Source organism: Rhamphochromis sp. 'chilingali', assembly GCF_963969265.1.
Source record: "Rhamphochromis sp. 'chilingali' genome assembly, chromosome: 2".
In the NCBI taxonomy this organism is placed as follows: domain Eukaryota; kingdom Metazoa; phylum Chordata; class Actinopteri; order Cichliformes; family Cichlidae; genus Rhamphochromis; species Rhamphochromis sp. 'chilingali'.
In genome coordinates, this window is record NC_137930.1 from 63,056,473 (window position 1) to 63,068,204 (window position 11,732).

The 11,732-nt window shown below is 40.7% G+C and overlaps 1 protein-coding gene across 1 annotated transcript; it reads right to left on the minus strand.

Moving 5' to 3' along the window:
• Positions 1-851: 851 nt before the first annotated feature.
• LOC308385776 (uncharacterized protein) lies at positions 852-6,938 on the minus strand. Its single transcript, XM_080864909.1, has 5 exons — positions 6,852-6,938; positions 5,615-5,666; positions 3,440-3,595; positions 3,099-3,194; positions 852-1,802 (listed from the first exon to the last, which is right to left on the minus strand). Exons 3-5 carry the CDS (start codon positions 3,542-3,544, stop codon positions 1,485-1,487), a joined length of 519 nt encoding a protein of 172 aa, XP_080721035.1. The 5' UTR covers positions 3,545-3,595; positions 5,615-5,666; positions 6,852-6,938; the 3' UTR covers positions 852-1,484.
• Positions 6,939-11,732: the final 4,794 nt, after the last annotated feature.

The following is an 11,732-nucleotide window of genomic DNA, read 5'->3' on the forward strand; positions in this document are numbered from 1 at the left end:
AAGTGCTTGTGATTATGTGAGTAATGTGAACTTTAGTGTTTGCACCCTAGAGAGTAGCCTGTCCCACACAATAACAAAAAGGACCACAGAAATCACAGGGAAAGCACGAGGTAGAGCTGGTCTTGACTTACAATAAGTGAAATGACAATACTTTAGTGATACCTTGGTGGCTGGGGTTACAAACATGGAGAGGGTGTTATGCAAAGGCAATAGAGCATAGCCCTGTATTACAGGTCGGATTAGATAAGTGTTGCGCTTCAGTTTGACTGGCAGATTCAATTTGTTCAGCTGTAATGCAGACAAGGCCTGTCACCAGAAAAAGGGTGTAGAGGAGGTGAGTAGTGACTACATTTGCAGCAACATTGAGGTAACACCTATTTTGCATTACTATACTACTACACTCTAAGAACTAAAACTGATAATTACTTAAATATTTTGGTGCAACACTTTTACACTCAAAAATAATGAGTAAATGCAAAAACAATCACATCTCTTAAATACACCTTATTAATTGAGTAAATCCAACTAAAATGGAATAAGTTGTTATGAACAATTAAAGATGTTACAGTAACATACAAAATTGAGTAAATACAATTGAAAATCTAAGTTAAAACAACAGTAACCAAAAGTTCAAACTACATAAAATATTAATTAGGAAATGCTGAAATGCTTGGCACATTTAACCTACACCATTACAATTATTTGTTTTTAAATAATGGTGCAATTTACTTAATATTTTTAAGTTAATTTAAGCAAAAACGTTAATTACAATTAAGTGTTTATTTTATTTATACACACACACACACACACACACACACACACACACACACACACACAGGAAAAAAGAACCACGTCAATTCAACATTGTTCACAATGATTTATTTTAAACAGCTTTTTTGTGAATCACACATTTAGCAGATTCCTTCTCTGAACACAGTGAGCTGAAATCTGTTCTACATTCAGTGGATAAAACTTGGATAAAATTTCAGTCACAACAGCCTTATATAATAAAATTGCATCCAAATTGGCATGCTTGATAAAACTCTGTAAAACTGGCATATTGATGCTAACAACAAGAAAAATGTACCTGCCATACAAAGAATAAAAGTGGCTCAAGTGAACGCAGTGCTTTACCTTTTCAGAAAAGGTCAAATGACAAAAATAAAATTAAGATCCCAAAAAGATATAAATCCTGAAAAAAAAACCATTTGCACTGTGACATAGTTTTTGAACATCTTATTTTGATTCCAAAAAATTGGGAAGATTATAACTAAAGAGTGACCAAAAAACATCCATAATGATACTCTACCATTTACACCTTAATGTGAATCTGGAAAGTTAATACAAAAACACAGTTTATGGTACAAACATTATTTATGAACAGGAATGTCAAAACAATGTAATGTCGCAACTGAACCTTTTGATGAGCATTACATGTCACTTAACAAGTCTAACACTTTAAGAACAGCCCTGTGAAATTTTGTCTACAATGAACAGAGGTCATTTTTCAGTCTTTGAACCTTGACAGAAAGGTTTCCTGGATCCAGCTCCATGAACACTTTTCGAAATGCTTCAAATGTGCATTTGAAATTCTTGGGGTATTTCAGATCCAGAGCATAGCACAGTCCCAAAAGATAGCAACAGGCTTTGCTCAGATTCCCAAGTTTGCCCAGAACAGTAACGCCTTCAATAACAATACCCACATCAGTAGGTTCGCCTGACCTGTCTTGATTCTGCAGCAGGTAAATCTTCATCACCTCCTCAGCCAAAGCCTCTTCAACAAAGACAGCATCAGCACCGTCCTTTAAAAAGAGAAACAACTGTTTTAAGCTCACATATTTCCAAACATTGAAACAAAAAGTTTCATTTGTATGACATCACCGGTACTCATAATATGTAGACACTGTGCTCCAAAATCTTATAGCAATAGCAAATGCAAATGCTATTCTTTTGTATGCTTTGAAGTGTTTTTTTTTCTTTAGAACAGTATCTTAAAACTTTTCTATGATCTCACAAGCTAAAATAAACTACCGTAATTGTCGGGCTATAAGCCGCTACTTTTTGCACCAGCTTTGAACCCTGCGGCTTTTAGTCAGGTGCGGCTTTTCTCTGGATTGTCCATGATTTTTGTCATATCGTAAGATTTGTTTTGTTTGTTCCGCTGTTGCCTGGCGGAAGGGCATGTGATCAGACACACAGTATCGGGGTTCAAGAGTGGTATGTTGGTCACATGTCCATCCGCCAGGCAACACAGTGCCGTACAAGTAGCGCGAAAAACAAACTTCAAAGTAGCGCTACGCGTTCAGCGGGAGGCGTGGATGACGAGCGGTGATAAACTTGCGAAAAGCAAGTTGTGCTCAATTCCACCGGTGGATTCTGACAGCGTGGAAAAGTGTGAAAACATCCACGATCACCAACGGATTTGAAGGGCTGGACTGTTGCATGATGGAGAGGAGGACACCGCCACGGCCCTTCTGAGGGTGTTCGACTCTGACACTGACAATGAGGATTTCTTTGGTTTTGAAAGTGACAACGAAGGAGAGAAGCGGAGAGTGGATGACGAAGCCATCCTGAGCCTGTTCGTTTCCGACACTGGAGAAGAGGACTTTGGTGGTTTTAGTGCGCAGAAAGATGGTGGTGAATGACTGACTTTTCTTCTTGTTAAAGCCGTGTCGCTGCACCTGAGCCTAAAAGGTAGTCTGAATCTATTTTTCTGGTGTGCTGCAGGTTATTGTTATGTACTACATTTGTTACTCATTTATGAAGCACAGTACATGTGTCCTACTTGTAATTACCGCTACTTGTACATATACCTAAAAAGTTATGCAAATATGTACCCATAACTTGTTTTTCAAGATATTAATAAAAGGGGTGTGTCTCCAAACAGCCATCTCTTTCCTGACAATTCCCTTTGTGCATATTCTCTTACATATGATAAGTCAACATTGAAACACCTGCGGCTTTTAGTCAGGTGCGGCTAATGTATGTACAAACCAGGATTTTCCCCTGATTTTAGCTTGTGCGGCTAATATTCAGGTGCGCTTTGTAGTCCGGGAAATACGGTACTAATATTCCTAAAACAGATTTATTGCACCAACCTCAAAGGTTTTGATTAAGGCACTTGGATCCTCTCCCAGATGGTCAATGAAACATCTGATGATGACTTCTCGTTTTTTCTCGATGGAATTTCCACTCTGTAAAACAGGAAGTCTCAACTGAGGCAAAATTTGCACATTTAAAACATGACTTACCATTTCTAGCTTTAAACATAACTATTTTTTTTCTGTTGTTGACCTGTTTTCACACCCACCATCAAGGTAAGAACACCTGTGGAGCTAAAATATTGAACAGAAACCTAAGAAAAGCCGTTTTTAGTGGAAGGGCCTCTTCAATGCTGTGTTGGAACGTTTTTGTGGTTAGAAAATGCAATCTTCCTTACCTGAAGCAGAAGGTTTAACTGTGCCCTGTGGCGTTGTCCAGCAGCACCTTTCTTGGCTTGAAACAAGGACAGGAGTTTGGATGAATACAAGTCCAACGATGACATGAACTTTGGTTCAAGGTTCAGGGTCGTGATCCTATGAAACGCTGCACTGACCTGGATGGGAGAGGACAAAAAATCTGAAGGCCAAAATTCTGATTCAATCAAAAAAAATAAATAAAAAAATAAAAATCTACCATTTTTTGCAACCTGGACCTTATTTTCTAACATGCAAAAGATTAATTTACACATCCAGACATAAATCCATATAAGTGGAGTTGTTCAGTATGCAGACTAAACCCTCAACATAAAGTATTATCTTCCACTAAGCTTCTAAATTTTATGTTATGAATTGCTTGCACTATTTCCCTGTGAGATTGTATAATCTTAGAGGGAAGAGGCGGAGCCAGGTTGCCCTCTGAACCATCGTCTGCCAGGCAGCGATGCGAGAGGAACACACCGCTGAAGTGGCGCACATATTCAGAATCGTGTCAGCGGCTTTACAGAGAAAGCCTTTCAGCTCCTTTGGCAGCTCTGCTTCCTCCACCTTCCTGGAGATGACAAACGCTAGCAAATCAGTGTTGTTAGTCAATGCAGCTGACTGAACAGTGCATTGATGTGCGCGATCAGTGAACCTTGCTATCAGCTGGTCAAGTTTGGCGGGATGGGCCGGTCGCTGTCCAACGACCTTGGTCATTTTGGTGCCGAAAACTGAAGCGAGGCTCGGCTCCAGAGGGGGAACAGGCGGAAAACTCCGGTCTGTGAAGCCCTCTGTGAAGCCCTAGGTAGAGACCGGCGCTCTAATCTTCGCTGGCTCTGCTGCTGCCTCAGAGAGGTTGGTCATCATCCCTGGGAACTGAGGCCAGATGGGAACTGAGGCCAGATGGGATCTGGGCAACGAGAGTGAGTGGAGCCATACCTTCCCGCCAGATCATGGCCTGTATTTATATAGCGCTTTACTAGTCCCTAAGGACCCCAAAGCGCTTTACATATCCAGTCATCCACCCATTCACACACACATTCACACACTGGTGATGGCAAGCTACATTGTAGCCACAGCCACCCTGGGGCGCACTGACAGAGGCGAGGCTGCCGGACACTGGCGCCACCGGGCCCTCTGACCACCACCAGTAGGCAACGGGTGAAGTGTCTTGCCCAAGGACACAACGACCGAGACTGTCCAAGCCGGGGCTCGAACCGGCAACCTTCCGATTACAAGGCGAACTCCCAACTCTTGAGCCACGATCATCAGATGGGGGTGGAGCAGGCTGAGGGACGGGAAGTTCCTTCTCACCAGCTGCCTCCTGGATGATGCCAGGCAGATCCAGGAGCAGCGCACCAACAACTGGGAGCGGCGTCCTTGCCGACATGTGAAGGCCAGGGGTGGATGAGCGTCGGCTCATCCACCCTTCTGTCACCAGGCTGCCCAGCTGGGAGGCAGTGGAGCTGCCACCACTGCCGTTTTCCTCACGGTGGGTGGAATCATCCAATTCCGGCCCACCATCGAAGAACTCGATGGCTTCTTCCAGCGAGTGCCTCTCTTAGTGGGAACGCCTCCTCAGCATCAGCCTTGAAAAAGGCTGACCTCCGCTGCTTTTCCTCTGGCGGGAGGAGCTAACAGGAGCAGCAATAGGATTAAGGTGTGAGGGCAAGGTCCGCATGGTGAGGACCGAGGCAGCCCACGCAGACGGCATGTCGGTCATACGACATGATGTAGCCGGTCTGGCAGGATGGACACAGACGGATGGTCTCGCTGGACATCTTCTGGCTGGCTGAAGAAAAACGGTAGAGCCGATTTCCTGGTCTCACCGTAACTTATACTAGACCAGGGTGAGGCCCACACAGCAGGTGGGCATGGACTAAAATACTTCAGTGCTGCGCGCACAAGGGGAATACCCACTTAAAGGGCTGCGCCTATACTCATGGTGACACTGGATGACAGGCCATGAACTCATCAATATATTTACCGAACTGAAAAATTCTCAAAATTTAGATTTGGCATTTGTATGACTAAAATAACCCACCACAAAACCAGTATAAATATTTAGGTGGTATCACCATCCACTACTCAGCTTGTATAAAACAATATCATATCCTTCCAAAATTTAACACATCAAGTCCTCTGAGTAAAATTACCTGCTTTACTTTGTAGTTGATGCAGATTTTTTTCCTGGTGGTGAAGATGGTGCTGAAAAAATACAAATCAAAACTTTATCATTACAAAACATGTCACTGAGTAATCTGCCATAACACCAATCTCTTATAAGAAAGTTTAGCTTGGATTGAAATAAACATTTATTTATGTAAATTGGGAGTAACTAGGCAAGGCAAGGCAAATTTATTTGTATAGCACAATTCAACAACAAGGTGATTCAAAGTGCTTTACAGAGAAACAAAAACAAATAAAAAGCATGATTTAAAATTGATTAAAGCAAGCAAACAAACTAACTAACAAACAAAACAGTATATAAAATCAAAACATAAAATCACAACAGTAGATAAAATCAGTAGTTAAATGTAAGTTTTGAAATTTAAGCTTAAAAGTGTGGATTTGGTGCTTTATTCAAATGCAGCAGAGAATAGGTGAGTCTTCAACCTGGATTTAAATAAACTGAGTGTTTCTGGAACTATACTATACTAACTATATACTAACTATACTGGAAATGATGGTACTTTTGGCTTGACCAAAAGGACCAAAGCTTTTTTTTTTCATTATTTTCTGGGATCTGAAAGGAAGTAGGGCCCCCAGTCTAAATTTACTTAAGGCCCCATAGTACTTTGGACCGGCCCTGGATGAGGTAATCTGCTGACCCGGGCGGTCCTGTCAGCGTTCTCTCAAAAACTGGCCCTGTTCGGGACAAAGCTGAAAGCAGCGTCTTATATGCTCTGAAAGACATAGAACAAGAAAGCTAAGCAGCATGGTTGCTGCTATGAACTGTTCCGCGGGCAGGTCTTCTTAGTTACCAAAGCCATTGATGACGTCTGTTCATCTCCTCCTGAACAACCTGACAGAGTGAGTCAGGCCGCGTGACTACCGCAGCTCCCGCACCGCGACTCAACAGGGCCATTTTCTAGAAATGTCTGAGCACACCTGCTTTCACGTGGTTCCTAAAATGCCCCCAATTAAACGGTCAGGTCGCTGGTACCGGGACATTCCGGTCAAATTACCCGGAACGCAGATAGCGACTCAGAACGTAAAAGGATAAAAGGGTGCGGTTTCCCGCCGCCTTGACTGGAAGACGGGTTGAAAACTTAAATTAACGTGCACAAACACGCTGCGAAAAGTGAGCCACCATGACAAACGCTTTCTTCAGAACATGTTATAAAAGAACGGTGTGGATAAAGACAGCTAATGTAAGAATTGGTCACTTACCTGAAAACGTTACCAAGTCTGCAGTGGATGTGTGTCTGTCTCGTTCAACGTGCAGAAAATCTCCCATGAGGCCATGCTCCTCGCGTGTGGTACATGCCAAAGGTCATTAGTCTTACTCAAAGTTTTAAGTTAGTATTGGGGGACAAAATTATATTGATTTTTGAACCATTAATAATTAAAGTTAAAGACAATGATAAGTATGAATACCAGTGTCTCAGTTATTATGAGTACTTTCTATGAGATATATTGAGTAGATTTAAATAATGCACCCTGTGTTTCAAATACAGAATTTTTTCTTTTAAATAAACTTGAACAAAAGAGCTCAGTTCAACTCAAAAACTGGTGTTGAAAATTTAAGCATTCTTTTCAGTATTTTCAACTCAAGATAACACTTTTGTGATTTTCAAAGATTTAATCAAGGTCATCTAACTTAGAATTATAATGATATTTACTAAGCCCCTGAATAATTTTTTAGGGTGTAGTCAAAGAGAGATTACAGGTCACAAAACCATAAGCAAAGACATCAATTTCACTGATCAGAAATACTGACATTTCGTGGGGTTTTATACTCTAATACTTTAAAATGTGAAGCTCACTACTCGCTAGCATGACGCCAGTTAACATGGTGACATTTGAAAAGCTGAATTTAAAGCTCTTGCTCAGGAGGGAAATGTTAATATTGGAAAAATCAGCATGCGGTCTGATTTCAGACACCATTCTTGTGTTGTGTGTGCACTCTGATTTTGCAGTCCCTCAGTGAAATGCAGTGGAACAGCTTTACATGGAAGCACATGTACATGCACACTCTTAAAGATGAAACAAGTAATCAAATGATTACACAGTCTGTCTTGACTCCCTGAGTGCTATCAAGAGAAAACTTGAGAATGTCCTTTCAAGAGATTGACAGTGAAGGAAAACATTCCCCCCATGGCCAAAATACTTAGCTGTTTTATGAATATGAAGCAGGAGAATGAACAACAGATTCAGTGACAGCAGTCTAAGTCATACATAGCATATTCTGAAGAAATGGGTCAACAGTTATCTTGCTAAAACCAGTTATGTATATTATGTAAATTACTACAACATATATTTATATTGCATTTTTGCAGAGTGTATTCACAAACAATTGTGCTGGTTCATTTATGTCATTGCCAAAAAAGATTTGCCAAATTAACAGCTTTGCTCACAGGATGATGATAGGTCACTATAGTGCATTTTGTCTGACTGCAAGAAAATGCAATGCTCTGAATTTTTTATACAGATGGGTATGTGAGTGTGTACAGATTTGCTTTTTATTGGATGATTTATATTTATTACTCCACAAAACAATCCGGTTCTGCTGTGTGAGCTTTGCAATGAGTGCAACAGGCTTTTTGTTATTGTACCAGAGAACATCAGCATAAAACTGAGCATTTCTCAAATTTCCCTGTAATGTCAGTGTGTTCCTTTGCAGTTTCTATAGCTCAGCATGCAGCACCAAACTGAAATATGGGGTCCCATTCACAATGAATAAGAGCTGTCCTAGATATTGTCTGTGTATGTCCCAAAGTGTCTTACAATGTGTTCTGCTATGAGACACCATTGGAACATTGCATAAAAAGGGCCTTTATTTTCTTTCCTGAAGCAGCAAACACAGTGCACACTCTTGGATAACTGTTATACTGATGCTTGATCCTACTGAGACACTTTATGGCTGTCTTCAATAACTTAACTATAGTTACAACTTCACATTTACTTCACAGTACCTGTAGTTACATGCCAATATTGTTACTTCTCACATGTGCATGTTACATTCTCCACTGATCGCTACTCTGTGGGTATTGAGGGATCCATTTCACACATAGGTTACCAACAAGGCCACCTTCCTAAGGATGAAAGCTCAGATCTTTGTTAACATAAATCTTATGTTTTGATACTTTGTAAAAATGCTTAAGTGAACAAAGCATGCAAACATAATTTCGATGGCTTCCTATTTCTAAGCACTTTTATCTTAGAACTACAGCATCTGCAGCAAAGTCTAGTTTCTGTAGGAGCTCTGTGCAGTGTAAATAATTATCTATTCTAGACCATTACAGTAGAAAGTAAACAACCACACACTAAAATGCATCACATTACTTCAGGCATTGCCCCAGGTGGTGTCCAATCATTTAAAAGAATTCTGAAAAAAAAGACCTGGTAACCAAACAGATCATTATGGACAGATGCGGGGTAAAAGGTCTGTGGGAGCTCAGGGCATGGCCTGTGGCAAAGACTGGATATAATTGTTTCACCCTGAATTGAGATATCTGAACTCTGACATACCTGTGTATAGGAGAGGAACACCGTCGAGTAGGGTGAAAGAAAACAGGAGGAAAGAGGAGAGGGAACAAATTACGGACTTGCACAACAATGTTTAGTGCAGTGAACTCTAAAAAGACAACTAATGGCAAATAATCAGGCCATATTACAAAGACACGATCGAAATGTACAGAGGAAATTACAAAAATGAAGCAAGATGCAGTTTAAATGTATTGTTGAAAATAAAAGGACGTATGAGAAATAAAATAAGTAATTATCTAATACTTTGAGGTGTTTAGGAGTCAGAGTAGATTTGGATTTGGAACAGTCATTAGCTATGTGAAGTAAATGTGGGTCAGAGAATAACAAAAACCAAGGCATGAGCATACAGAATCTCCATAGGCATGCATTATACAGCCATCTGTATCTGTACATCAATCTAGTAGAATGACATACAGGGCGTCTGCGAAGGAGACATTTAATGCCTTGTCAAAACATTACCCCTGTGACTGTTCTCCCTAACTTTGACAGACTACCTTGTCAAGGCATGGAGCGTTTTATGTCTCCCATCTGCCTCGTCCTGCTGACAGGCGGCTGAGTCAGACGGTCTGGCCTGAGAATGGATGCATAGCACCATACTCAAACACACACACTCCCCGGCCCATTTATCTTTTATTTGTTCGCTTACGCAATGTGCAGCTGATGTGATATATGACTTTTGTGTGTTATCAATCTGTTTATCGCCAGATTCTGCTATGAAACTATGATTATGGGGCTATAGTCATAGTCTTAATCGATTCAAAGCTTCATGGGGCATGACAAATTAGTCTGACTTGAGACAAAGAGAATTATGGAACTTTAAAAAAAAATCCTACTCACCTCAAAACACACGTAAGAGAAATCGCTATCTCTACATAAAGAATAGATTCACAGTTCTCCAGTGTAACTTCATATACAGTAAATACTCTAAAACAGCGGTCCCCAACCCCTGGGCCTCGGACCGGTACCGGTCCGTGAGTCGTTTGGTACCGGGCCGCGAGAGTTGAGGCTCGGGTGTGAAATGTATGGTTTTCAGGGTTTTTATCGGTTTTGAGCGTTATTTTGTTATCGTTATTATCGTTAACTCGGTTTTCTTGGGTCTTTTCACGTGTGTTATGAATAAATCTTCTTTTTTTCAGTACCGGTACTAGTTTTATTTTGTTGTATTTATCCGCGACACCTTAAAGGCCGGTCCGTGAAAATATTGTCGGGCATAAACCGGTCCGTGGCGCAAAAAAGGTTGGGGACCGCCGCTCTAAAACTTGACATAACAGTACTGCTTAGAATGCGATATGTGAATTGAAAGCATTGATGTTAGGTTAACGTAATACTTCCTGTGCATATTGGGTTTGAAGAGAAAAAAAGCACAATAACTTTTTGTTTTTGGCAGTAGCAAAGTTCAAGTCATCACTTTAAATTGATATAATAGTAAATTATAATAATTTATTAGTGCTGAGGGCCAGGCCCCCCTTCTGTGGATCCAGGTGACCCTGAATCCTCAGTTAGTTAGGATGCAATAGGTCTAGGTCCAAGTGCTTCTTCTTCTTCATTCACTTCTTTCACTCAGTCATTATTTTTTATTCATCTCTGGTTCTCTTGCACAGTGTGTCTTCGTCCTCTTTTCCATCCATTACCACCAAGCAGTCGCAGCAGATGGCTGCCTCTGCCTGAGCATGGTTCTGTTGGAAGTTTCTACCTATTAAAACAGAGTTTTTCCTTCCCATTGTCACCACATTGCTTGCTCATAACGGATTATATGATTGGTGGGTTTTCTCTGTTTTATTGTGGGGTCTTTCCCTTACAGTATAAAGTGCCTCAAGGTAACTTTTGTGATTTGGTGCTATATAAATAAAACTGAGTTGAATGAATTGTATTTATTTATATCTCCCCTTAATAGTAAAGCTTCTGAGATTAGCTAGTCAGTCAATATCTTTTTGATCCTACAAGGAAATTTTCTTTCTGGTCACTTTGTGTTTTACTTCTAGCATAGATGTTCAAGAAGTAAGTTAGAGCTTAAAGCTTTTGCTGAAGGTAAAAAATTTTTGACAAGCAGAAACATTCTTCTTTCGTCTAATTTAATGTTTTTCAGGTATATTCCTATAAGCTATTGCATCATCACTTTCTGTGTGAAAACAGCTGAATAAATTATAGACAAGTCTTGGATTTTGAAGCCTTGGACAAAAGCAAATGCCCTGACTAAGCCAGCGTTTTTTAAGGCTCCGCCTCGTGTAGAGTATAAATTTTCTAGAGCACTCAAAGAATGTCTTGCTTTAAGTCGGGTTTGGATCGAAAAAGTTGAACCTACTCGGACCTACTCATCAACTGGAGTAGAAAAAGACAGCAACACATCAATGTTCCCTGTAAACTGCGCACGTGCGCAATTGCGCACTGCTGGCACGGTCTCTGCGCACAGAAAATCTGCGTTGCATTGAAATTAATACTTTAACAATTCTGTTTTGCAGTTTTAGTAAGTGACTGGCTGCTCCCGTATGGGATTAGAACGATGCCACCTTATCCCATAGTCCAGCCAACAATGCGATTCAAATTCGTATATATGCAGCTAAT